Consider the following 27639-nt stretch of genomic DNA (forward strand, 5'->3'; position numbering starts at 1 on the left):
GACATGTACTCAATGCCCAAGGCATACATCCCAGTCCAGAGCACCTCTGTGCCATACAAGACTTGCCTTCGCCGCAGAATTTGAAGCAGCTACAGAGTGTGCTGGGAAAAATTAATTATTATCATCGCTATGTGCGCCACGCCTCTTCCATTTCAGCTCCGCTTCATCGCTTATGCCGTAAAGGTGATCCGTTCGTCTGGACGACGGAATGCGAACGCGCCTTTCGCCAGTTGCAATCGGCGTTGCTTTCCAATACTTGTCTTACGCCATTCGATCCCCGGAAGCCCCTTTTGTTGATGGTGGATGCATCGGATTTCGGGATCGGTGCTGTGCTTGTGCACAAAGATGGTTCGCATGATTGCCCTATTGCCTTTGTGTCCAAATTGCTCTCGTCTGCGCAAAGAAATTATTCACAGATCGAGAAAGAAGCATTAGCTCTCGTATTTGGTGTTACAAAGTTTCATGATTTCTTGTATGGTCGTCACTTTACCATCATCACAGACCACAAAACTTTGACATTGCTTTTTCATCCCACCAAGCCTGTACCTCCACGTACAGTGCAGAAATTCATTCGCTGGTCTATTTTCCTCTCGCAGTACCGCTACGATATCTTGTATCGGTCCACTGCTAAGCACGGAAACGCCGATGCGTTGTCCCGTTTGCCTGTTGCTGAGGATAGAGCATTCAATTCCTCCGAACTTGCTTGCATGTTCATTGATCCAGAAACCGATGACGTGGTCGAATCGTTTCCGATTGATTTTCGTCGTGTAGCTACATCCACAGCTGCCGACCCTGTCTTTGCCCACAGCTGCCGACCCTGTCCTTGCTACCGTTCTGCGTTTTGTTGCTACACAATGGCCTTTGTCAAAATCACGGGTAGGGGATCCGTTAGTTCGCCGATTTTTTGCTCACCAGGAGAGACTTTTTGTATGACGTGGTGTTTTGCTGTTGCGTTCAGATAACGATCAGTCCAGGGTCGTGGTCCCACGTTCGTTACAGTCCTCTGTCTTACAGCTTCTCCACCAAGGACATTGGGGTATAGTGAGAACGAAACAACTTGGTCGTCAGCACTGTACTTGGTTCGGAATCGATGCCGTGATTACGAATATGTGCTCTTCTTGCAAGGTGTGCCGAACACCAATCAGCACCACTGCAGAAATTCTTTGCATGGCCAAAAGCCACTTCCCCTTGGCAACGTTTACACATCGATTTTGCTGATCCTTTCTGGAATGCTCGATGGTTGGTTGTGGTAGATTCATTCAGTAATTTTCCTTTTGTTGTCCGGATGTCTTCCATGATGTCATCTGCCACCATCCAAGCATTATCTGCTGTCTTTTGCATTGAAGGTCTTTCACAGACTATTGTTTCCGACAATGGCCCACAATTCATGTCTGCAGAATTTCAGTCATTCTGCAAGGCCAACGGTATTCAACATCTGACGTCCGCGCCGTTTTCGCCACAGTAAACAATGCCGCTGAACGTTTGGTCAGGACTTTCAAGTCACAGATGTTGAAGCTGAAAGAGTCTCATTCTCGGGAGGACGTGTTATAGCTCTTTTTCTCCTCGTATCGCTCTCAGCCTAGAGAGGGTCACTCGCCGGCTGAGTTGCTTCACGGTCGCCCTCATCGCACCTCGATGTCTTTGCTACATCTGCCACATCAGGTTCCTGTGCAGCGACAGACACCTGCTTTTGCTCCAGGCGATGTTGTCTACTACCGCAACTATCGAGGTTCACGGCGTTGGCTCGAAGGGCGCATTTTTCGCTACCTCGGCCGCACTATGTATCTGGTTTTGGGGGCCTCTGGAGAGGTGCGTCAGCATCTCAATCAGCTGCGCCTCTGCTGTCGCACAGGATCTGCCGCTCCCCGTCTGCTTTCAGCGACGGTGCCGTCCGGTCAGCGCCCTGGGGACCCATCTACTGGCTCGCCTCAACCCCAGGTGTTACCGATGCTGCCGTCCATTTTTCCCCATGGCGGCGTGCCGCCGCCTGCTCTCCCGCCGGCGCCGCCCGCAGTGGACGCGTCGCTGCAACCGCCGGGCGCCTCCCTGGGTCACGCGCAGCCGATCGCTTCCCGTGACCAGTTGTCCTCCGACATGGAACTCTTGCCCGCTCCAGACCATATGTCGTCTTCGCCCGTCCGGTGCCCCGGCCTGATGGAGGTCGACCCTTCGGCCCCTCCTGACTCTCTATGGGCGCATACACTGCATGTTGGCGTGCACCCTGGTGCCGGTTTTCAGGCATTTCCTAGCTCCCCTCGGACCGAATGGCAGGGTGCGGGTGGTACAGCCTCGCCTGTTGTTAGGCTCCCCACCTCGTCGCATACGCCAAAATGGGGTCCTCTCCACAGCGGGCGGAAGCCTTATGCCACAAGCGTCCGTTGATTTGCGGGGGAGGAATGTGGTGTCACCGCCAGACACCACACTTGCTAGGTGGTAGCCTTTAAATCGGCCGCGGTCCGTTAGTAGATGTCGGACCTGCGTGTCGCCACTATCAGTGATTGCAGACCGAGCGCCGCCACACGGCAGGTCTAGAGAGACTTCATAGCGCTCTCCCCAGTTGTACAACCGACTTTGCTAGCGATGGTTCGCTGACAAAATACGCTCTCATTTGCCAAGACGATAGTTAGCATAGCCTTCAGCTACATCATTTGCTACGACCTAGCAAGGCGCTAGTACCAGTTACTATTGATACTGTAATCATGTACCGTCAAGAGCGACGCTCATCATTAATGGATTAAAGTTAAGTATTCCAGCAGCTACGTACGTTTTTTGCTAGTATAAATTCCTTGTCCTATTCCAGACCTCACGCCAGCCTGCATGAGCTTAAACGCGTGCCTTTCGGCTTCCTCATAGTGGGTTGGCTGTTTTGCCAATCCACAACATGATGAGTTTGAAGAAAAGTATGACGAGATAAAAGAAATTATTCAGATAGTTAATGAAGATGAAAATTTAACAGTTATGGGGGACAGGAATCTGTAAGTAAAAAAAAGGAAGCGAAGGAAAAATAGTAGGTGAATATGGATGAAAGACAACACTGCCCGATGAAATTTTGCACACAGCATAATAGAATTATTGCTAGCACTTGGTTTAACAAGCATGAAAGAAGGCTGTACTTGTGGAAGTGACCTGGAGAGACCAGAAGATTTCAGATTGTTTACATAATGGTTAGACAGGTATTTTGTAACCAGATTTTAAATTTTACTGCATTTACAGGGCCAGATGTGGATTCTGACTACAATGTATTGGTTATGAACTGCAGATTAAAACTAAAGAAATTCCAAAGCGCTACGAAATTCTGGAGATGAGACTTGTAAAAGTTGTAAGAACAAGAGGTTATTGAGAGTTTCAGAGGGAGCATTTGGCAATGATTATCAAGAACAGGGGAAAGAAATGCAGTGGCAGACAAATGGATAGCTTTGAGAAATGAAATAGTGAAGGCAGCAGATGATCAAACAGTTAAAAAGACAAGGCCTAGTAGAAATCCTTGGATAATACATGAGAGATTGAATTTAATTGATGAAAGCACAAAATAATAAAAAATGCTGTAAATGAAGCAGTCGAAAGGGAATACAAATGTTCCAAAAATGAGATTGACAGGAAATGCAAACCACCTAGGCAGGGATGGCTAGAGGACAAATGTAAGGATGTAGAAGCATATATCATGAGGGGAAAGATAGGGACTGCCTACAGGGAAAGTAAAGAGGCCTTTGGACGAAAGAGATGCACCTGTATGAATATCAAGAGCTCAGATAGAAAACTAGTACTAAGCAAAGAAGGGAAACCTGAATAATGGAAGGAGTATACAATACAGAGGGTCTATACAAGGGAGATGCACTCAAGGACAGTATTACGGAAATGGAAGAGGACACAGACAAAAATGAGAGGGGAGATTTGATTTGCCCGAGGAGAAGACAACATTCGATCAGAACTACTAATAGTCTTGGGAGAGCCAGCCATGACAAAACTCTAACATCTGGTGTGCAAGATGTATGAGACAGGCAAAATACTCTCAGACTTCAAGGAAAAACGTAGCAATTCAAATTTAAAAAAAGCGGTTGCTGACAGGTGGGAAAATTATGAAACAATCAGTTTAATAAGTCACAGTTGCAAAATACTAACATGAATTCCTTATCTAGGAATGGAAAAACTGGTAGCAGCAGTTTGGATTCCAGAGAAATGAGGGAATACATGATACAATACTGTCCTTAATGACTTCTCCTAGAAGATAGGTTAAGGAAAGGCAAATCTACTTTTATAACATTTGTAGACTTGGAGGAAACTTTTGACGATGTTGACTGGAATACTCTCTTTTAAATTCTGAAGATAGAAGGGGTAAAATAAATGGAGTGAAAGGTTATTTACAACTTTTACAGAAACCAAAACGGCAGTTATGAGAGCTGGGGGGCATGTGAAATGGAAGGAGTAGTTGAGAAGGAAGTGAGAGAGTTGTAGCCAATCACTAAAGTTATTGAATCTGTCTTACCACATCCTCCGTACATTCCTGATTTAGTGCCTTCAGACTTCCATCTCTTTGGGCCTCTGAAAGATTGACTACATGATGAACATTTTCAAGACTCTAATGCTGTTGTCCAAGCTAGCTGTAAGGAAGGAGTAAGCCTCAGCTGGTTCCAGTTTCTACAAGCATAGCATGCAGGCTCTGATTCATCATTGGCAAAAGTGCATAACGAATGGTGGTGACTGTGGAAACATTTCAGACCATCGCTTTACTTAGCTGTGCTGTAGTTTCCATGAATAAAAATAGGAGGTATTACTTTCGGAACAAACCTCGTAGGTTTAAGTCGAAGGAAGTCTTTTCTAAAATTATTTGTCTGGAGTGTCAAGATCTATGGAAGTGAAACATGGAAGAAAAACAGTCTAGGCAACAAGAGAACAAAAGCTTTTGAAATTTGGTGCTACAGAAGAGTGCTGAAGATTAGATGGGTAGATCACATAACTATTAAGAGATACTGAGCAGTATCAGGGTAAAAACAAATTTGTGGCAGAACCGGACTAGAAGAAGGGACCAGTTGATACAACACAGTCTGGGACCTCAAAGGATCACCAATTTAGTGCTGGAGGGAAATGTGGGGGATACAAATCGTAGAGGGAGACCAAGAGGTAAATACAGTATGCATGCAGACTTGGATAGATGTAGGTTGCAGTGGGTATTCAGAAATGAAGAGTCTTGCTAAGGACAGAGTAGTATGGACAGCTGCATCAAACCAGTCTTTGGACTGAAGATAACAAATAACAAGGTTTACAAAAACTAGCTACTCTGCTTTCCCCATCTGCAGCTCCAGATGCTGATAGTTATGAACAAATGGAAACTGCAGAAAGTTTCAACGTAACATTGCTAAGTCTTGGTCATTTCTTCGAAAACATTGAAGTCTCAAAGAGAGATGCTCAATGCTTTATAAAGAACATGATTTGCCTAGTGCAAAGAGAAATTTATAAGAAAATCTCAGTTTCTGATAGGCTTAAAATACCAACATTTATATAGCTAAACTCTGATGATTGGCAATTTACCTTAATGCTTTATAAAGAACATGATTTGTCTAGTGCAAAGAGAAATTTATAAGAAAATCTCAGTTTCTAATAGGCTTAAAATACCAACATTTATATAGCTAAACTCTGATGACTGGCAATTTACCTTACTATGTTGGTTAGGAAGATGTGGTGTGTGTACTGTACGACCTTCTGTACACATACCATCAGATTATTTGACTTGTCGCTCTAACAAAGTAGGCGAGTGTCAGCAATAAGTCTCGATTAATTTTCACACACATTTATTAAAATAATAACAAGCATAAACCCTACTTAACTTGGTTCTGGATGCTATTTACAATTGACAATCTAAAGTTCCTTTGGTCTTGGTACATTAATCTTATTCTCACATATCTCTGATACTTGACAGTGTGTATACATTTCTCTTCATGGCGATGTACAGGAATATGGTAATCTTATTAGGCGCAGACTGAAACTTGACTATAGACTAATGCAGACTGATTAATCGGAGGTCTGTACACTCGTTATAATACCTAGAGTGTTCAGGTATCACTGCGCGAGTGTGATCCACGAGGAGAAAACGTTCTACGTTAGCAACAATCTCATTGGCTGCATTACATATTAATATGCACATTGGCGGAAGCAGAATTTCGTCCATCTCTATGACAGCGCCATCTCGTTGTGCGGAGACAGACGAGCGCTGCGCCTGCGCTGTTGTGCTTAGCGGGGCGCGCTCTAGTGGGAAAGTTGTGTACGCGCTGACTACACGGAACTATGTACGCAACAGAAGACTTACTGGGAGAGATGAATTAAAATATGTAAGTTATTTTAAATGCTGAGATTTGAAAATGTTAATGCTTGCTTGAAACTGTTGGCCGATACAATAGGTGGCTCCTGTATTTCTGCTTTCACACTGGATGGAAGAAAAACTAGTGGCGGTTCATGCAAAATTTTATCAATGTACTGCATATGTGGTGGCCTATAACCCTTTGGCTTAAAACAGTAGTAATAATAACTAAATTGAATATATTAATTTTAAGTATATAAATTGAACTGTTTCAATACACTTAAATTTTATAATCAATCATTTAACATTGTGGGTAATAACAAAAAAGGAGATAAATGTAGCGCTCATAGTGCTGGCAGGGATGATGTCACAACAGTGCACGCGCAGTTGAAAACAACCAGCTGCATCCCTTTCCTGAGTTGATCGTAGTGCAGCTGACAATTTCAGCACCCAACAAGCTCCTTGTTACCAAGGAGAGAGCACTACAAAACATGTTTTCATTCATTTCATTTGCATTCAAAGAGAAATGGAGTAGTTTTAGTGTTATTTCTGGCTCGCATTCAAAGAGACATGACATAATTTGTATGATATTTACAGCGTGCTGTAGCACATAAGCACATGATAACAGGCCACCAAAGGAAAAAGCTTACAGAATGGAGGTGGTTATATTACCAATATCCCGCAAGAAGAAATCCTTCTCATCTTTTCTGATAACATTAAAAGCATGGTTTTATATTTTTTCAACAACAAAGAATTAAGGTGGGATGAAAATGTGGTAAGTGGGAGCATCTCTAAAAAACAGTAAAACATCCTGTGAAAGCTGTAGTCCAGTAGTCAGAATAATAACTGAGAGTACTGAACAAACAAGTTTGTTAAAATTATGATTAAGTGAAGGTTTGACAATAGTGTTTTCAAGTGCCTTCTCCTGATGGTCTCCAAAATATATTAAATCTTTTGTAGTATACGCTGTCTGCAGACTAAAGAGCTAGCAGGCAAGTCTCCAGCTACAACAAAAGAAGAAGCAAAAGGTTTTTACTCCCAACATTATAGCTTCCCTTCCACAGTGAACCTTACAAGCCAGAGGCAACATAGTGCTCAAATGGGCCCAGATAGCATTTATTTTTCACTAAGTGTGTTGATGCTATAAACAACACAAAAATTAGTATCTGGAGTAAGAAATGCATACAAACAAAATCTACCCAGTCACCACCTGCTGCCCTCTCTTGCTACTCAGTTCTATTCGTTCTTTGGTCTACAGATGGAATATACGCACATGCCTGCTCTTACTAATGTAAAGAAAATAGAAGGTTGATAATACTTAGCAATATACATCAGAGTATCCACAAATATTAGTAACTTTTAGAACACTCACAAATTACTGAAGAAGTTTTGGGGAATTGATATAGCCTATATAATTTCATTGTGAAACTAAAACATTTCTCAACACACTTTCATTTGTCTAAAAAATTATTACAGTAACAGAACACTGAAAGACTGTTGCAACCTTGACCTCATATCACACAAAAGTCGTAAACAGCACAGTTTTTCAGGCACAAAAACCTGTGCATCTGATCTACATCTGGTTTACATTATTACTTGTTTCAGATTTAAACTGTCTCAAATGTAGTAGAATATGTCATGGTGTTTCCTACTAATGGTGTAATAAAACCATATTGAGTTTAAATTCTGTACAGCCTAACTTGACTCCACAAGAAACATCTGCACAAAACTTCAGGCGGTGTTGGATGAAGCATGAACCAATATCTGTCACTAGCACCTTGTTGGAAACATTCACACAGATAAGATCAAATGAGCTGCAACCTAAAGCAATGAAATACCACAACTATTCTGTAACAGGGTGGGTGCCAAATTATAACAGCATGGACAAGCCAAAAACCAGATATGTAGGTGACGATTTTTACCAGATGAAAGCATTTTAATGTGTTTCTTTAAAGAAGTGATTCATTGTAAACCACATTTATCACTTTCTCAGCAACAACAAGAATTCACATTTCAAAGAAACACACACACTGGGCACTCTTTCAAATATGTTCCTTCTATACAGAATGCATTAGTCAAATATTTGTCCACGGACCATCTTACAATAAAATATAGGAGTTGTCCACCTGATAGCTAAAGAAACCCAGTCACCTTCAGAACGAAACAACCACATGAAATTGTGCATAACAACAAAAATTCATTCTCTGATGCAAAAGTATTCAAAGCCTGAGCTAATGTCAATTGCTTCAATACTATAATGCCCTTCTCCCCTATGGTACACTGTGGGTGTGAGAAACTTGCGTAGGCCTAATGGGAATTCAAAACATAATGAAAATTGCTTAATTTGATTGTTTCTTCTGCATACCACATACAGTATCAGTAGTTAACAGGTACATGAAAATAATCAGACTCGCTACCTTGCATAAACATTCTTTTACAGAGAAACTGCATTTGGAGTCTATTAACACACAGTATGAAATAATGGTAATGCTTAAAAAGTATTATGCAGTGGGAATACCTTTTACCTATGATACATATCTTCTAATTGGGGAAAATTAAGCATACACAACTGTTTCCCAGTAATTGTACTTATTGCATGACTGTTTACTTTGAACATATCAACAGGCAATGGTAATAACGAGCTCTGCAAATAAACAATTCTATAAAACGTAAGCCACAAATGAGTAAAGAAAATAGAGCTCCAAGTGAAACGCGTATTACATATGGGAAATCAAAAATTCTTGTAAACATTAAATCTAGTTGATAGGCATATCAACTATTACTTACAAGTCATAATGCTGATTCCACTTAGGGTCAAGAGTGGCTTTACATGTGTCTGTTTTATGACACTGACCCGAGCCGTCGACGCTGATCTTTGCGAATGGATCGGGAAGGCCTGAAATACAATATATTACTGAGCCTACTGATGAAAACATTGTCGACTCGTCAAAACAAACACAAAAATATTTTTTAACTTACGGAACAAATCCTTTTTTGCCAAATTTCGTGCGCACAGTACTGCGAAAAGAAATCACTGTTTAAATACTCATTTTTATTATATGTTTAACATATATGAAAACGACTACTTTCCACTTGACATCTATAATCTAGGAAATGACATAACCCTCGTACTGACTGGTCTCGTATCCTTCCCTCCGACTGACTTCCGAAACATATATATTCCGCAATAATTGCTTTACTTACTTGTCAAACGAATTTTCATAGCACCACTTCTTTTACTCCCCCCTGGGATGGACATATTTCACTGTCATTTACATTCAGCACTTTAATTAACATACATATTATTCACTACGGCTGTTCCAGTAAGGAGTAAATAGAAATACATTATGTCAGATGTGTCGTTACATTACACATACAAAAACGCAATCTTCACCCACTTCCGCGAGAAATGACACTTTCACACGCATATTCACTAAACGCAAAGCACACCCTACCATTTCCGCACAGACATTACGTCAAAATTCTATCAAGCTACTCTTCCATTCACTAAGACCAAAGTTCGTCAAACACATTAGCATGACCAGCCAACAGTCGACCGAATATCTATCGATACATTCTCGATAGTTACGAAAGAATATAATGATTTTAATCCGCAAACCCGCCTGATAGAAATAACTTGCCCATATCTCAGATAATTGCAAATTCGGTTTAAAGTAATTTTATATTTTCCTTCTGATCTTTTGCAAACCCACATGCTCTCAGATATAGATAAAAACAGCTTACTTCGCAACCACAGAACAGTTGCAGCGAAATGCATTTACATTCTGTTTAATAACAAATGTCATAACTTTCAGCAATATATGATGTCAGTGTGTTATCAAAGCAATATAATATCCCCTTCCTGACTGACACATCTGTGGAGGCTCTAAACAATAATATCGCTGACGGACGATGTATATGCTCTCTCCTGGAGCCATAATTAGTATACTCTTTGTTTCCTTATCGAACGGACTCTACGTATTTTACTCAATGGAAATAAAACCGCGTGTACTGAACACAGCACGGTTGGTAATAATTCACTATCATATCGCCTAGACAGTGAAAACCTCCTTACATCAGTGACCTCGAGTCTCGAATACGGGATTCGCCATCGTGATCACCCGCGTCTCGCTTACTACACGTCACCTCGCGGAAAATTCGACGTCGCCGGTGCGAGTGCTATGGATGTGGGAAGTGATAGTGACTACTGACATAGTGAACAGAATGAAAATTTTGATCAGCCTCAAATTACTAGTGTATCTTGTGTGTTGACAATGACGACTTGCAACAACAGTTACTGTATAGGTCCACCAATAGGAACAGTACATCAGTGCTCCACATACGCTTCAACGCAGTGCCCTCATCGTATAGAAAACTTCAAAAGACAGACCGCACCTCACTCGACCATCACGTCGCCAGTGCACGTCACACAACAACAACAATGGCCTTGCTCCCCCACATTGTCAGTAGCGCAGACCTCAATGGTAGAATTTCATCAGTCAGTGGTGATGACTATCCTGCATTTCAAGCCTCCATAGACTCACCTCAGATGGCATTCTGCATCAAGACAGAACAACAGCAACTTTTATCTGTGTCTGAGGTCCTGGTGTAGTGAGTATACAGTGCAACATGGTATGTTGTACAGGTATCATCATGGGTGTATGTCAGGTAAGTTCTGGGAACTGCTTGAGAAGTTCTACATATGGCGATCCACCTTTGTTAATACGTACAGCAGTACCGGTGACACAGCAATCTTCCATCGCTGGATAAACAGGTAGTAGTGTTGAGGAAATAGTGATGCTGAGGGTATGGTAGAATATTACAAAACGACACGAAATTGGCTCTGAGAATGGGGTGTCCCATGTCTATCAATATGAACTGCCACTAGAACTGACTTCATAGACCTAGACTGAGAAACAATGGCGGCAAACTATATGCATGGATCAAAGATCTATTAGTGGCGAAAAGGTGGTGGTCATCGCAACTGTGGTGTACCAGACTAGTTGCTGGATATACCAACACCTCTACTCCAATATCTACCAGATTTCTGCTTCCCACATTGCTCTACAACAAATAAGTGACGGCTCTTGCTGAGAAGGCCAATTACCTTCATTACTGACTCCTTGCTGTGTTTCCCATTTCACATGGGGAGGTTGCATTTTTGTGCTTCTGAACCAAAGCCTGCTACAGGAGTGCTGTCCATGCTTGTGAGAGGATACATCTCTGAAATGCAGTCCACAGTCTGAGCGAGTGCGCAAAACGTTAATATTTTCTGCGCATCAGGTGGTAGGCGCGAAATCCAGATGTTCTGTAGTATATCCTTGTTGATAGTGCTCGTGAGAGTCTGCAGGTGATGAAGCAACTCCGAAGGTGTTCAGTCTCCCAACTCCTCTGTATACAACAATTTCTCAAGCCTTTTCACCTCAGATTGTAGAAGGTAAGCGATTACAGCATTCTTGATCTCTACATACCGACCAAAGCTCGCCAACTCTGCCAGAATGTCTTGCACCTCTATAGCCAACGCAAACTGACTTTCTAACTTTCTGAATTATAAAATGTGGTTTTGCTGCCAGAATGGTCGGGATTTAATCGAGACCATAACGATTATTTCGCCTATTAGCGGTTATATCGTAGGTGGCGTGTCTGTCATGGCAATAAGACAAAGGGACTCCCTAGAGGGGTACTGATGAAGTTGTTTCACATCTATCAGATGGCTGAAATGGCGCTGTGCGGTTACTTCTGATCATGTTACATATTCTGGTCATGTAAGAGTCACCAATAATGTTATGTATTTACACTATGCTAGGACAGTAGCACTACTGACTAACATATACAGTCGCAACAATTACTGCTGTGAAAATTGTTATCATCTAGCGGTTGGAACGACACTAGCGCTCCTAGCGGCGAGAAAGCGGCATAAGATTAATGTTTTTTTAATTATTTTTCTACTTAATTAACGAAATAGATACACATTTTTGCGCTCTAAGCATTAGTAAATCATCGATAGATATGAATGAAATAGCCGATTCTCACTTATTCAGTGCTATAAGCTACAACTTATTCGTGAACAAACACTTCGGTATGTGTGTATAATTCCAGCTTACTCTGCTGAGCCGGCCGCGGTGGTCTAGCGGTTCAGGCGCTCAGTCCGGAACCGCACGACTGCAGGTTCGAATCCTGCCTCGGGCATGGATGTGTGTGTTGTCCTTAGGTTAGTTAGGTTTAAGTAGTTCTAAGTTCTAGGGGACTGATGACCACAGAAGTTAAGTCCCATAGTGCTCAGAACCATTTGAACCATTTTTTTACTCTGCTGAAATCAAGGGAATATAAACACACATTTCATGCATAAGGAACATATACACTAGTGGCCATTGATATTGCTACACCAAGAAGAAATGCAGATGATAAACGGGTATTCATTGGACAAATATATTATACTAGAACTGACATGTGATTACATTTTCACGCAATTTGGGTGCATTGATCCTGATAAATCAGTACCCAAAACAACCACATCTGGCCGTGATAACAGCCTTGACACACCTGGGCATTGAGTCAAACAGAGCTTGGATGGTGTGTACAGGTACAGCTGCCCATGCAGCTTCAACACGATGCTACAGTTCATCAAGAGTAGTGACTGACGTATTGTGACGAGCCAGTTGTCGGCCACCATTGACCAGACGTTTTCAATTGGTGAGAGATCTGGAGAATGTGCTGGCCAGGGCAACAGTCGAACATTTTCTGTATCCAGAAACGCCTGTACAGGACCTGCAACATGCGGTCATGTATTATCCTGTTGAAACGTAGGGTTTCGCAGGGATGGAATGAAGGGTAGAGTCCTAACACATCTGAAATGTAACGACCACTGTTCAAAGTGCCATCAATGTGAACAAGAGGTGACCAAGACACGTAACCAATGGCACCCCATACCATCACGCTGGGTGATAAGCCAGTATGGCGATGATGAATACACGCTTCCAATGTGCGTTCACCACGATGTCGCCAAACACGTATGCGACCATCATGATGCTGTAAACAGAACCTGGATTCATCCGAAAAAATGACGTTTTGCCATTCGAGCACCCAGGTTCGTCGTTGAGTACACCATCGCAGGCGCTCCTGTCTGTGATGCAATGTCAAGGGTAACCGCAGCCATTGTCTCCGAGCTGATAATCCATGCTGCTGCGAACGTCATGGAACTGTTCGTGCAGATGGTGGTTGTCTTGCAAACGTCCCCATCTGTTGACTCAGAGATCGACACATGGCTGCACGATCCATTACAGCCATGCGGATAAGATGCCTGTCATCTCGACTGCTAGTGATACGAGGCTGTTGGGATCCATCTCGGCGTTCCGTATTACCCTCCTGAACCCACTGATTCCATATTCTGCTAACAGTCATTGGATCTCGACCAAAGCGAGCAGCAATGTCGCGATACGATGGACTGCAATCGCGATAGGCTACAGTCCGACCTTTATCAAAGTCGGAAACGTGATGGTACGCATTTCTCCTCCTTACATGAGGCATCACAACAACGTTTCACCAGGCAACGCCGATCAACTACTGTTTGTGTATGAGAAATCGGTTATGACAGGCAATTTCCTTAATATGCAACAATTTTGTATGGAGTCTAACGATTTGCGGATTCTTACATTTCATTCGACTTCCCAAGACACGGAATTCCTGTAAATGTAAATGCTTTTGCTTCAAAAGTAAATGTGTTGATTTTTGCTATTTGTGACTCAGATACAGCAAAAATATTGGAATTGGTCTCTTCTCTGTTGGGAAACAGCAATAATACTTTTGACGTTTTATTAGCAAGTCTACGTGGTCTTGCCTTCCACTACTGCTGTTGTGGCTTATTTGGTACGTTAAATAATGTAAATATTGTATTCCATACAAGTTTTCTGTGACTCATATTCAATGATTTGACTGGAAGTCCTGTGAAGAAAACTTCACATCATTGAGTAGATATATGATGTCTTTCTGCAAGAGGTCCGGTCTTCTACTCTTTACTAGCTATTTTTCGTTCTTAACAGGAAACGAGATTCTCTATTAAATATCTGCAGGTTACAGGAGAATCATAAATAAACTTTTCTGCAATGTACCGTTTCGTAATTCCCAGGGTCCATATGAAACTAAATAAAGATAAATGCAGTGTCAGTTTACAGATATTGCCTATTTTCATGGCATTGCATGCGCTCCCTAATGTACAAACTACGTTACAAATCAATATAAATGATACTATTTTCATTCAAAAGGTTTTGTATTCAGAAGCGTAGCTTGCTGGTCACTTGGAGCATCCTATTGCATAATACAACAAAAATGAGCAGTCCTGACGTGACTGCCTATGTTAGGCTATGGTAGTACTGAAAAGCAATGTATCCAGATAGAACATGTTATTTATTTAAGACCAAGGAAAACTAACTACTGTGAACCCAAAGAGTAAACATATATCACTGAACTTATCACCAAATATAATATAACACCCCACCCGTCACTTATCTGGTTTTGGCGTGTGTTCACCTCAGCTAATTAACTAACAGATCAACAGAGAGTGCAAAACTGCCGCAATATCGGATAACGCAAAGAAAGTAATAAGGCCCTGTGACTCCTGATTACACTGTGGTGGCAGTGTTGACATTAATTGATTCAGAATTGATCCCTTTTTTAATGTGAAAAGGGGTGCACATTGATGTTATATTCAGCTATTGAACACCAGATGCAAATGTTGAACATAAAATTAATTAAGAAAGTGATCTGGGGTTTCAACTACTTGATTGAAAACAGATGCAGTCGATTATCACAAATTTATTTTAACTCACGACCTCCAATCATCACATCACATGACTCTCCTAACAGGCAGTGGGAATAAATTGCGGTTACGTGGGGTAAACCGTGATAAATCAAAATTAATTCCTATTGATTGACTCAGGCGTAATGCGAAGTGCAAGAAGAATTCTGCAATACATGGCCTATGAAACCCTCGTGGAAACTTTGCCGGCGTGATCCAACAAATTAATCAGTGGCCTAACTCAAGCCTATCGGGCGCAGTATAACCGAATTCAGCGAGGCGGGGCGGCGTCGTTGTGCCGACTTCGGCCGGCCTCATGGTGCTGCAAGGCTGCGCTCGTCGATTCACTCCTAGCTATCTTGCTCAGTACATAGCTGAACGAAAACTTTCTATCTCTAAGCTCAATCGTTCCGTTTGCTAAGTCATAAACTGCCGAGATGCTCACTCTCTCTCAGGCCAGCTGAGTAAAGAACGTTACGTCTGCACTCTAGGCAAGCTGGGAACGGAAGACCTCTACAGAGACTTCTGCCAGTCCACTCTTCGCCTCGGTTTCCCCTCCAGCAAAATCGCTTACGCCAATTGCAGCACCAGTCGCGTTAATTATGCGTCGCTTCCCAGCGCCGACCAATGCCTGCGCTGGGAAGTGAATAAATTCCCACAAAATTTCCCTTCCTCTCAACTTCTGCTATTGAGCTCCTCCCAGGCCACCCATCAAGGTAAGCGTATGCATAAAACACCAATTTTTCCGAAATTCCGACTCCCAGGAGTACTTCAAATTCCTTGCTCCTACGTTCCCATCGGAGGCCGACGTATTTCATTCTGTCGCTCTTCACCTGATTTACTTCAGACTCTGCGGACCGTGAATTCAGCGTGAAGTTGCTATAGTCACGAACACGCATATTTTGGCCTCTGTTGACCGCTCTACCGCAGCTTTGCGCAGCTTTCTCGCATGTTTCTCTGAAAACGGGACGACGGGCATTTATCAACAGACGTACCATTTTCCATCTGCTTCCCGGTATACCTGCTTGGGATCAACGACCCCCTCACTGTCACTCATCTTAAGGCAGCTGGAGGCCGCAACCCGTTACTACTTTCTCAGGGTTTGAGGTGCCCTAAGCTGCCTATTGTCGCTTCCCTTCGCGCGCCGCCACACAGCCGCGGTCAACTCTGAATACTTCCTTGGGATAAACTAGCCTCTAGTAAATCGATGTGTTTCCACAAAGTTTTCACTTCGCGTGAATTACTTTAAAACCATCACATTAGTTATTCCAATACGTCCATACTATACCCACTACAAGATGCATTGTGCTTTGTCAGTCATTTTTGTTCAGCCCTACTGTTCGCCCAACGTGAATTCGGTGTTCTTTAATGACTTCATGTAAGGGGCATAGTTCTTGCCATCTTACAATAAATACTTTGAACACTGTGTGATGTCATTAAAACCTTCACTGCAATGCCCAATCACCACAAATGGTTATGATTTTTGTATGCATTTTCAAGTATGTGCAAGGTATGATAGACTATGGGATATTGCAGCCCTGGATCTACAATGTTTCTGAACAGGGCCAAAAACTTGATAGTGCCCCTCCCCACATCGAGCGTTTGAGATAGGACATCAAAAATTTAAAAAATCCATTTTTCAAAAATATGATCATTTTGTAGCGCACATCTTTCTGAAGAGTTTGATATACAAAACATGTATGTTGAAGGATCTGTAAGACACATTATTTATTCTTAAGTGTGCCATCTGTAGAATTCAAATGTGTATATTTTGTAAAGGAAACCCTCATACCAATATTCAGGTTAGTGGAAATTAAAACGTTCTGTGGTGCCTCTCCTGTTCCAAGTCGGCCGCTTTGGCGTCCTAACCCCCTTCAATAAAACTCACAATTAAAATACTGTGTCAGATTATTTATGAGTGGGAGAATAAGAAACAAGAGACAAGCAAGACAGTACACATGTCTTCAATCCTTAGGTCCCAGCAGTTCTCGCTATCTAATCTTGCAACAACTTTACCAGTAGCACTGCTTTCCATGCACACCGTTTTATTTTCACATAGTACAATACATATCGTCCATTCATCACATAAGCACAAAGTGTACTAACTATGGCATATACATCGTCTGTCAGCGATATTATTGTTCAGAGTTCCCACAAAGCCCCCTCGTCAAGGCTGGAGCATAGGTGGAGGCACTATCACTGTGATGAATGACTGACACTGCTTATGTGAGTTCGTGATCCCTGAGGTGTTGCGGAAGGCGTCATGGTTGGCCGAGTACTGAGGTGGGAGATGGTGCTTCATTGTCCACTGTCATCAGCTGTTGCATGAGTGACGCCAGTTGTTCACATTTCATCGACATGGGCATTGATGATGAAAGTGGTGTCGAATCGTAGAGATCTTCCAGCATCCCTGCCGGCTTCAAATGATTGTCACTGCAGCTGATGACTCGATATGGGCCCTTGTAGGGGGATGTAAGCCTAGGTCAGACTGTGTTGTCACATGGCATGACGAATTGCTTCTGGGCCCACATCTTATGGACAAATGTGGGCTGTGCTGTGTGGGGCCATGGTGATGAGATGGCAATGCGCTGAATTCTTCTCCATACCACTTGTAGTAGCTCCAGTAATGGCTGTGGGTTTCCTTTCTTTTGGCAGTGCAACACTAGCTAGACCCAAGGGGGTGTTTCTGCCCATTCATCGCCGTGACACATGAGCGCTGCTTTCATTGTTCTGTGTCACTTCTCGACAAGACCATTACTCTGCGGGTAGTAAGCTATCATATGCCAGTGGTCAGTGCCGCACATGTTGCATAATGCTGAGAACAGCGAGACTTCACACTGTTGTCTTTGGTCCATCGTTATCGTGAGTGTGCAGCGAACTGAGCGATCCACGTGTGCACAAATGCCCTAGCTGTCTGTGGCTTCCGCCGTCATGTCGGCCATTGGTATCGCCTCAACCCATCGTGTCACAAGCTCAGTCATGGAGAGTATGTATTTTTGTCCTGCTGAATCCGGTAAAGAGCCAACAACGTCCAAAAACTATGACAAAATCGACCTCATCGAAGTGTCAAGTGGTCTAGTGGGAATTGCATGTGACGACCGACTTCGCTTGTTGACAGGTAGTGCAAGCGAGTGTCCATAATGTGCAGTCTCTTTTAACTTTTTGCAAAGATCGTAATTCCCGCAAATGGGCAGTTGAGGACAGCCATGCGAGTTTAGAGCACATGACTTGAATTAACTTTCTGTGCCCTACGGTTACGGCCAGTGTGAATATACCTTGACTTGACGGTGCTGTAACGTGATGGTATCGTGACGACCAGTGTAAATTAGCCTTCAACCTTCTCTGCCAATGGAATGATTCAAGTATGATCTAGGAGGGTAGACGAAAGGCATAGTTTGTTCGAACGTGCAAAACAATCTGCAGATGGCTGTACCATGTTCCCTCAATAGATGCTGCAATAGCCTCTTCAGCACGTTGAACGGCGCCCCAGGCATACAGACGGAGTGCACTTGGTGTTCCTTCTTGCCCCTTCCTGCCATTTCTATAAGGAGTACCATTATCTGCCGTGTGTTTGAACTGTATACGATTATTAGGTCTTACCCCTTTGCATCTACCTTCTCTTGATACAGGGAAAAGCAGGTTTCTACAAAACAGGCGAAGTGTGTTTCACTGACTCAGTTTCACTGGAAGGCAGCATCTCGAACTTGTTGGAATGGGGGATCGATAAAACACCATGAGTCTCCTCAGGTTCCTTTCTATCCTGCAGAGGATTCCTAGATCTACCACTGACTCGTCACATGCTGTAAAGTGGATAAGTAATCTCTCATCGACAGCGACTGATCACTCATTAACGTACTTTCTTCTCTATGTTATTGCATATCGGCATTAATAATTTTTCATACGACACAGGACTAATCCAAAAATACTTTATGAAATCATTCGTGAACGTGATTCTGTTATTAATAAATAAATTAACATCAACATCTATGCTACAAGTCACTTATCTTTTTCAGTTATTTTCTGTTGTTACAGGTACCGTAATATAACTGTAGCACAAATTTTCTGTAGGATGACAAACTGATGTTGTCTATACGCATTGTATCGCTCACTTATGGAATGTGAGGATAAGATCAGAAGAGATACTGCACACACAGAGGCATTCAAAATCATTCTTCCTGTAATCCATACATGACTGCAATGAAAGAAATCTTAATAACTGATACAATGAGACGTACCGTCTGCCGGACACCTCTGAAGTCGATATCGTCTATTTAAGACGTCGATCTCTTGTGAGGATCTTTGATGCTATTTGTAAACAGCTTGGATCTGTGGACATTATATTGTTTGTGGAAAGTGTGTTGTGCCGGGAAGGAAGTGTTCCGTAAAACATTGGAAACGGAAACGAACGTGTGTTTATTAGTAAACGTTGTTCTCGATTTTTATGGCCTTCTGTTAGTAACAAAATAAAAAATGGATGCTGATCTGTACGATGAATTTGGGAATTACATTGGTCCTGAATTGGAGTCTGACGAAGAGGAAGAAGAAGGCTATGGAGAGCAGAACGATGCCCAAGAGTACGATGAAGATATGGACAATGAAAGGGAAGACGACATTGACCAGGCTCCAATGGCTGTTGTTCTACATGAAGATAAACGGTACTACCCGGCTGCTTTAGAAGTCTTTGGTCCGGATGTAGAAACAATTGTGCAGGAAGAAGACAACCAGCCACTCGATACTCCTCTGATTGCTCCCATTAAGAAAAAGAAATTTCAGCTTAAGGAACAGGAATTGCCAGAAACAGTGTATAACATGGAATTCCTGGCAGATTTAATGGACACTTCTAGCCTTATTAGAAACGTGGCTTTGATCGGACACTTGCATCATGGGAAAACAACATTTGTTGATTGTTTGATACAGCAAACACACCCAGGCATGAGAACGCTCGAAGAAAAGAATTTGCGATATACAGACACGTTGTTCACAGAACAAGAACGTGGCGTAGGCATAAAAGCGATGCCCGTAACATTGGTACTTCCAAATATCAAGAATAAATCATATCTCGTAAATGTATATGACACGCCAGGGCACGTGAACTTTTCGGACGAAGTGACGGCCGCTCAGCGGTTGTGTGATGGTGTGGTGCTGTTTGTGGACGCTGCCGAGGGTGTCATGCTCAACACAGAGCGCCTCTTAAAGCACGCAGTGCAAGAGAAACTTGCAATAACCGTATGTATTAACAAGATAGATAGGTTAATGCTTGAATTGAAACTTCCTCCACAGGACGCATATTATAAACTACGCCACATAGTTGATGAAGTAAATGGTTTGCTGGCCTTGTACTGTGAAGATGGAAATCCAGTTGTTGTTTCTCCCATTTTAGGGAATGTCTGTTTTGCCAGTTCACAATACTCTGTCTGCTTTACCCTGAAATCTTTCGCAAATATATATGCACAGACTTACCCGAATGTCAATATCACAGAATTTGCCCGTCGCTTGTGGGGAGACATTTATTTCAATAGTAAAAGCAGACGATTTACCAAAAAAGCTCCTCATAATTCATCACAACGTAGCTTTGTTGAATTTATTCTGGAACCACTTTATAAAATATTTGCACAAGTTGTTGGTGATGTTGATACTACCCTGCCAAATGTACTAGACGAGTTAAACATTAGACTTACAAAAGAGGAGATGAAAATTAACATTAGACCTCTTTTGAGGTTAATATGTAATAGATTTCTGGGCGATTTCAGTGGATTTGTGGAAATGTGTGTAGAGCACATACCTGCACCATTAGAAAATGCTCCAGCTAAAGTGAAGCATATCTACACAGGACCTTTAGATACAAGTTTAGCAGAAGACATGTGCAGTTGTAATCCTGATGGACACTTAATGGTGTATAGTACAAAAATGTACCCTACAGATGATTGTACATTTTTCCAGGTTATGGCACGTGTAATGAGTGGTACTCTTCAGGCTGGGCAAGAAGTACGTGTTCTTGGAGAAAATTACACACTTACTGATGAGGAAGATTCAAGAATTCTAACAATTGGTCGTTTGTGGATCTTTGAGGCGAGATATAAAGTGGAATTAAATCGTATTCCAGCCGGTAATTGGGTGCTTATTGAAGGCATAGACCAGCCTATTGTCAAAACAGCTACAATTACTGATCTCAGTATCACTGATGATGTTTACATCTTTCGTCCACTGAAGTTCAATACTCAGTCAGTGATCAAAATTGCTGTCGAACCTGTAAATCCTTCTGAACTACCAAAAATGCTGGATGGATTAAGAAAAGTTAACAAATCTTATCCACTTTTGACAACAAGAGTTGAAGAGTCAGGTGAACATGTGGTACTGGGGACTGGGGAATTGTATCTTGACTGTGTCATGCATGACCTGCGAAAAATGTACTCTGAAATTGATATTAAAGTTGCAGACCCAGTTGTTGCATTTTGCGAGACAGTTGTTGAGACTTCTTCATTGAAATGCTTTGCTGAAACTCCAAACAAGAAGAATAAAATAACTATGATTGCTGAACCATTAGAAAAGGGGTTGGCAGAAGATATAGAAAATGAAGTGGTTCAGATTTCATGGAACAAGAGAAGATTAGCTGAGTTTTTTCAGACAAAATATGACTGGGATCTTTTGGCTGCTCGATCTATTTGGGCTTTTGGGCCAGATCCAATTGGTCCAAACATTCTAGTGGATGATACTTTACCATCAGAAGTTGACAAAGGCCTCTTAAATTCTGTAAAGGATTCTATTGTTCAAGGTTTTCAGTGGGGCACTAGAGAGGGCCCGTTGTGTGAAGAACCTATTCGTAATGTTAAATTCAAAATTCTGGATGCAGTTATCGCACAAGAACCCTTGCACCGTGGTGGCGGGCAGATAATACCTACTGCGCGCAGGGTGGCATACTCAGCCTTTTTGATGGCAACACCTCGTTTAATGGAGCCGTATCTCTTTGTAGAGGTTCAGGCTCCTGCAGACTGTGTCTCAGCAGTTTACACAGTACTAGCAAAGCGCAGGGGACATGTTACGCAGGATGCCCCTGTTCCAGGGTCCCCTTTGTATACAATAAAGGCATTTATACCAGCTATTGATTCATTTGGCTTTGAGACAGATCTTCGAACGCACACACAAGGGCAGGCATTTTGTTTGTCAGTTTTTCACCACTGGCAGATTGTTCCTGGTGATCCCCTTGATAAAAGTATTGTCATACGTCCTTTGGAGCCACAGCCTGCCACACATTTGGCAAGAGAGTTCATGATAAAAACACGTCGTCGTAAAGGTTTGAGTGAAGATGTATCAATTAATAAATTTTTTGATGATCCTATGTTGCTTGAACTTGCACGGCAAGATGTCATGTTGAACTATCCACTGTAAGCTTGTTCATGAGTGTTAACTATTCTATTCTTCATTCATTTGTATATGACTTTCTGTGATAAAGTTACAATAGGTGTGATATCAAATGTAGAATGTTATTTCTGTATGTATTGTGTGTAAGCAACACAGACAGATATACACATATGGTTTTTATTGCATTTTTCATAGCAGGCTACCAGAAGATGTAATCATCAGAATACACACCAGACGTTTGTTTATTATGTAGTTTGACTGTACCTTAATTTAGTTAACTTTAATGAAAAGTGCATTTAATATGGAGTGAATATTGATCTCAAAATATTCTTATTTCATGTCCAGATGTAATGATTTCACCATTGCAAACAAATTTATCTTCCTACCTAACGTAGACCTCGGGCCACTCTACAGATCATATTCTCACCACAGTCAAGAGTTTGAGGGGCAGGGATACAACACTATCACACACTAAATGAGTTATTTTTCTATCAGAAATTGCTATTCCACTTTGAAGCTTGAGCATTGTATATTAGATATTGTCTTATATTCTCTGTTACACTGTTTCAGAGTCTTTGCAGTGTTGCATTCTGTGTAAGATGTTTGTTGTACAACAGATTATCCAGTACATTGTAAATATTTCTGTGTTACTTTTTGTAAATACTTTTTTGTATGACCATTTGTATTACATACAATATTTGTCACTGATTCAGTCTTTTAATTTGTATCATTTCTTTTTTTTCCCCCGTCTCACAGTAGAATAATTAAGATCATATATTATGTAACTTAAATATAGTTGTGGTTGATGATGCATTCAGAGTGAATTTCTTGAGGAAAATATCTCACATTTGAATATTTGACGATTTGTGCAAGGAAAGTAACTGTCAGCGTAAACAGCCTGAGGCATAACAAGGTTGATGTAATAACTACTCATTTGTTTGAGGTAGCTGCTCATCATCATTATGTTTTGATGTGACTGTAGGGAGCTGCTGTGCCAAGACAGTTTGTATAGTAGCTCACTAGAAAAGTGTAGTTACTGATATTACACTGACATAGCTCCATGCAACACAGAGTAATTCTACAATGCATGTATGCAAAAGGATAGTGTGTACTGTTGTATTATCTATTCTTCGAGGTCTGTATTTCCTTTTAAGTTACCTACTTTATAAAAGATTGGAAAGTGAAGCCCAACAATTACATCTTGTCCTAGATATTAATACACACAAGATTTTGTGTACATTTACTACTTTATAATTTAAATAAAATAAAATGAGAATTATTGTATATGAACATATGCAGGAGTTCACAGACTTCAGTATCATGTTGTTCTTGTTTGGCATGGCATTAAATCTTGTGTTAGGAGGTTACACAATACAAATAAATTTATTTTGTAACTACTGAAGTATATGTTGGAGATGTACAGTTATCCTTAGTTTATGAACTGCCTGTAGCCATAACTGGTTGGTACATGATTCATTTCACCATATAAACCAAAAGTGAATAAAGGCAATGATTACTTCCAGTTGAATAATAAGAATACAGATACACTTTATAGATGTGCAAAACAGACTTTTTTTCTGTTTGTCTTGGAATTCATTTATCACGCTGCATGTCAGTCTTTTGAAATTTCATTTTTTCATGTTAGTATTTCATAATTTTGATTGGAACTGTCTTTTAACCCGTTCGTGGTTAAATTTTATTTGAGACTTATTTCAAAAATATAGGGTAGAAAACTGCCTTGTTTCATGATAAATAATACACTTTCACTACCAAAATAATTTTAAGCTTACACATTTTGAAAATTAGCGTAATGGGACACGTGTCCCAGGAACTTAACTAGATCCAAGTTTTCATGTGAATGTAGGACTTTCAGAATTAAATTTCTAATTTTAGATCAATTCTATCAGAGTGGTGATTATGGAAAAAAGTGTAACAAAGTGTAGCAAAATGCATTTATTCGCCTGACAATTAAAAAAATGAAATGTCACACACAAGTTTTCAAAGTAACATTTGAGGATGGCTTTGATGTATCACACACCAACGTTTTCTGCATTCTATGAAGCTTCCCACTGCATACAAATTATGTACAAACCAGCAGAATTACTGAGTTTTGGAATAATGTTTCAAAACGATGTCTGTGATGGCCAAGAAAATGCAATTAGTTACTTCAGACATTCTTTGACTGGAGAAGTGATGATTTGATCTGGTTTTTGTGAAACAGACACACTGTGAGCACATGCTGCCCCCTTCTTTATATCCACTCATAGTCCATAGTATTTTTCTTCAAATTGCAAAAGCAGCTCGCTATGTGTTAAGCACTACACAGATGTGAGATCTAGATATCGCAGTGCTCAACACTGCATGTTACTATAGTGGGACAAATATTTCCCATCAACTGTGAAAGGGTTAACTATTTTAACATTGACAGCTAAGACTGTTGTAATAAGAGTGGAAGATAGTTGCTGCCTATGTTCTTAAAGCATGACATCAGCTCAGTAACCATATTATTTGCTGTTCCCAAAACAAAGGCACGAGACACATCTGTGTTCAGCTATTTATTAAGGGCGATACCATCTCAAATCTTACAGGTCAAGAGTGAATGCTATTTCAAAGTTTGCTGAAAAAAAAAAAGTGTGTTGAAGTTTCACATTCTGCCTCTCCAAAACTAAAATATTTTGATTTTCTGATTATTTGTTAAAACACTACAGATCTTTCTAAATTAGAGTATTTATGAAAATGGCATAATAAGGAAAAATTGTAATAAAGAAACCAAAACTGATAAGAGATCTGAATTTATTTTCAGTAAATGCGTTGTTCCCAAAACTGTGAGAAATGATTAATACATAGACACTATTTTTGGAAAATAAACTATGAGAGTTTGTAACATTTTTCGAATTTCAAAATTATGTTTTGAAAATGTGAATGGTCACAGGGTGTCAACTGTCTTGAGGAATGATCAGCTGTCTTGAGAAATGAGAAAGTGTAAGGACTGCAAACTGTCAACTATGACATAGGTGCATGAAGTTCTTAAACTGTCAAAATATTTGTACATAAAAATGAAAGAATTTGAAATTTTTTGATTATTTAGAAATTATTTTCTCCAAAACTCCATCCTTCTAAAAATTTCATGGTATGTTAGTTGGTCATTGTACTTAGGGACTGTACAATCAGAGTGGGCAATGCTTCTCTGCACAAAATGTGAGAAATGTGAACCTAGCTCTTCTCTCAAGGTCAAAACATCATGGACACTTAAATATATAAATTTATTGCTCATTTTAAATAATGCCATGCAAAACTTGTATTTCTGGATCAAAATAATTACTTTACGGCATTATAAGTGAGTGGGAATACAATTCATAATTTTTTCAAAAGAATTTTATAACAAAAATGAGACATAGAATATTTATACCCATTTTTCTTTTCATGATATTATTCACAAATTATTATTGTCTTCTGTCATGACTTTCCATGAATTAAAATTGCCTGCAATGTAACAGTCGACACTACACTGTTGAAAAGAGTTCGTTTGTTTTTTCCCATCTGTTTCTCATTAAACTTGTATAGCTGAGCTGAATTTGCACACAGATTTTGATGATGGCCATTTGAAAGCATTAGCAGGACTATGAGGAGTTGTAAAGGAGACGGTTATATCTTGCAGTTCAGAGACACTTATTATCTGTCTCACTCAACACTGATTGTCACACACACAAGAAATGAAATGGCTCACTACAAAGTCTTCTAAAGTATACTGTGGTTTCTGCTTTCACACACAGTAACAGACCACTCTTCTCTCTCTTTTCTTTTCTTTCTTTCTTTAGAATTCCCTTAATGCTCTTTCTTTTAGAATTAAGAGTTTCATGTTGGTGGTGTACAAATCCAGTAGCATGCCTTATAGCATCAACAGCTTCATGCTGGAGATTTGTTGCAAGATGTTTACAGAGACCTCTTACGTGCGCTTTCTCCGTGACCTATTGCTGAAAAAATCCATTTTTTGGTCTTAATCCCTATACTACAGTGTTGAGCAAGCTCATAAAGCTGAAAGCAGTGTAATGCATCAACAGTCATCACTTCAGCACCAGGACACAATGCACACTCCTGCAACCAAAATTTATCTTGCGGCTCTTGACTTGTACCCAAAAGCATTGGGTCCATCTCCGTGTATTTCTTTCCTGTGACATTGCTTATGGTGGAACAAAAAAGTTTCACATTAGTGCAGTAAATACATGTGCATACTTCCTTCACTGGCTGGCATTTCATCCACTTTGATGGTAAGCAGTAGAATTTTGTGAGACCAGTTTTTGAATTCGGGTTCTCGTTTTTCATTAGGAAATATTCTTCTCTTATTGAGCTTGTCGTATATCTTTTTACCTTTTCAACTTGTTCTCCATTTTCACTAACAGAGATATCAGCCTGGTTAGGACTTTGCCTGCTGCTACCTTTGCCATCACTTATGTAATATTCCAAAGCAACAGTAAGCATATCATCTGGCAATGGATGCCCACAGTAGGAATCTGGGCATTCCCAAATACCTTTCTTGTTCCTTATTTTACAAGCTTTTGAAATCAAATCATTAGAGGAAGTTGGTATGTATTTCTGTATCTGGTGCTTAGAGTAGTTACCTGGTATCAGTGTCACTAACCGTACCTTCTTAGTATGGGTGGCTGCTGAGATAGAAGTATTCAGGTTTCGAAACCACACATCACATTTTGTGCACATATCTCTGTCTACAGATTTGGCACCAAGTGCATCTACATTATACACTTCACAAAGTTTTGAAGATATTGATTAAGTAAAGCTTGTTTCAATTACTTGCACTGTTCTTTTTACATACTGTTTTCTTCTTGTGCTTCTTACATTTCACGGGCGGATGTTTAAGGGGGGCTACAGAAGAAATGCTAACATTCAATGCATCAACAACTTCACGTCCAGGAATATAAACATCTGCAGTGTCTTCTTTAGTTTCACATTCAGGTGATGGTGATCGTTCTGGTGAGTTGTCACTAAATTTCTTCTCCTTGTGAGTGTAGCAGTTCCTGCACAAGGGATGTGATGCTAATACCATTACTTGAGGACCAAGATATTTCTGCAATACCTCCAACATATTTCCAACAACTGTGAAGTGTTTTTCACTTTTATTAAACACCACCTTCTTGTGTCTTTTTTCATAGTCCACACATTTCACTACTGTATTTCT

At 40.8% G+C, this 27639-nt stretch overlaps 2 protein-coding genes across 2 annotated transcripts in view; one reads left to right on the top strand and one right to left on the bottom strand.

The window, feature by feature from the left end:
* LOC126163152 (E3 ubiquitin-protein ligase SMURF1) overlaps positions 1-9790 on the bottom strand; it is a 205512-nt gene extending 195722 nt beyond the window's left edge. Inside the window, exons 1-3 of the mRNA XM_049920082.1 lie at positions 9497-9790; positions 9272-9310; positions 9080-9188 (exon numbers count right to left, since the gene is read on the bottom strand). Of these exons, the coding sequence (XP_049776039.1) occupies positions 9080-9188; positions 9272-9310; positions 9497-9551 (203 nt within the window). The 5' untranslated portion in view covers positions 9552-9790. The remainder of the gene's footprint in view (positions 1-9079; positions 9189-9271; positions 9311-9496) is intronic.
* A 9621-nt stretch (positions 9791-19411) lies between these two features.
* LOC126163153 (116 kDa U5 small nuclear ribonucleoprotein component) lies at positions 19412-23153 on the top strand. The gene has a single exon (XM_049920083.1). It carries the CDS (start codon positions 19557-19559, stop codon positions 22470-22472), a length of 2916 nt encoding a protein of 971 aa, XP_049776040.1. The 5' UTR covers positions 19412-19556; the 3' UTR covers positions 22473-23153.
* Positions 23154-27639: the final 4486 nt, after the last annotated feature.

This window comes from Schistocerca cancellata, chromosome 2 (genome assembly GCF_023864275.1).
Source record: "Schistocerca cancellata isolate TAMUIC-IGC-003103 chromosome 2, iqSchCanc2.1, whole genome shotgun sequence".
In the NCBI taxonomy this organism is placed as follows: domain Eukaryota; kingdom Metazoa; phylum Arthropoda; class Insecta; order Orthoptera; family Acrididae; genus Schistocerca; species Schistocerca cancellata.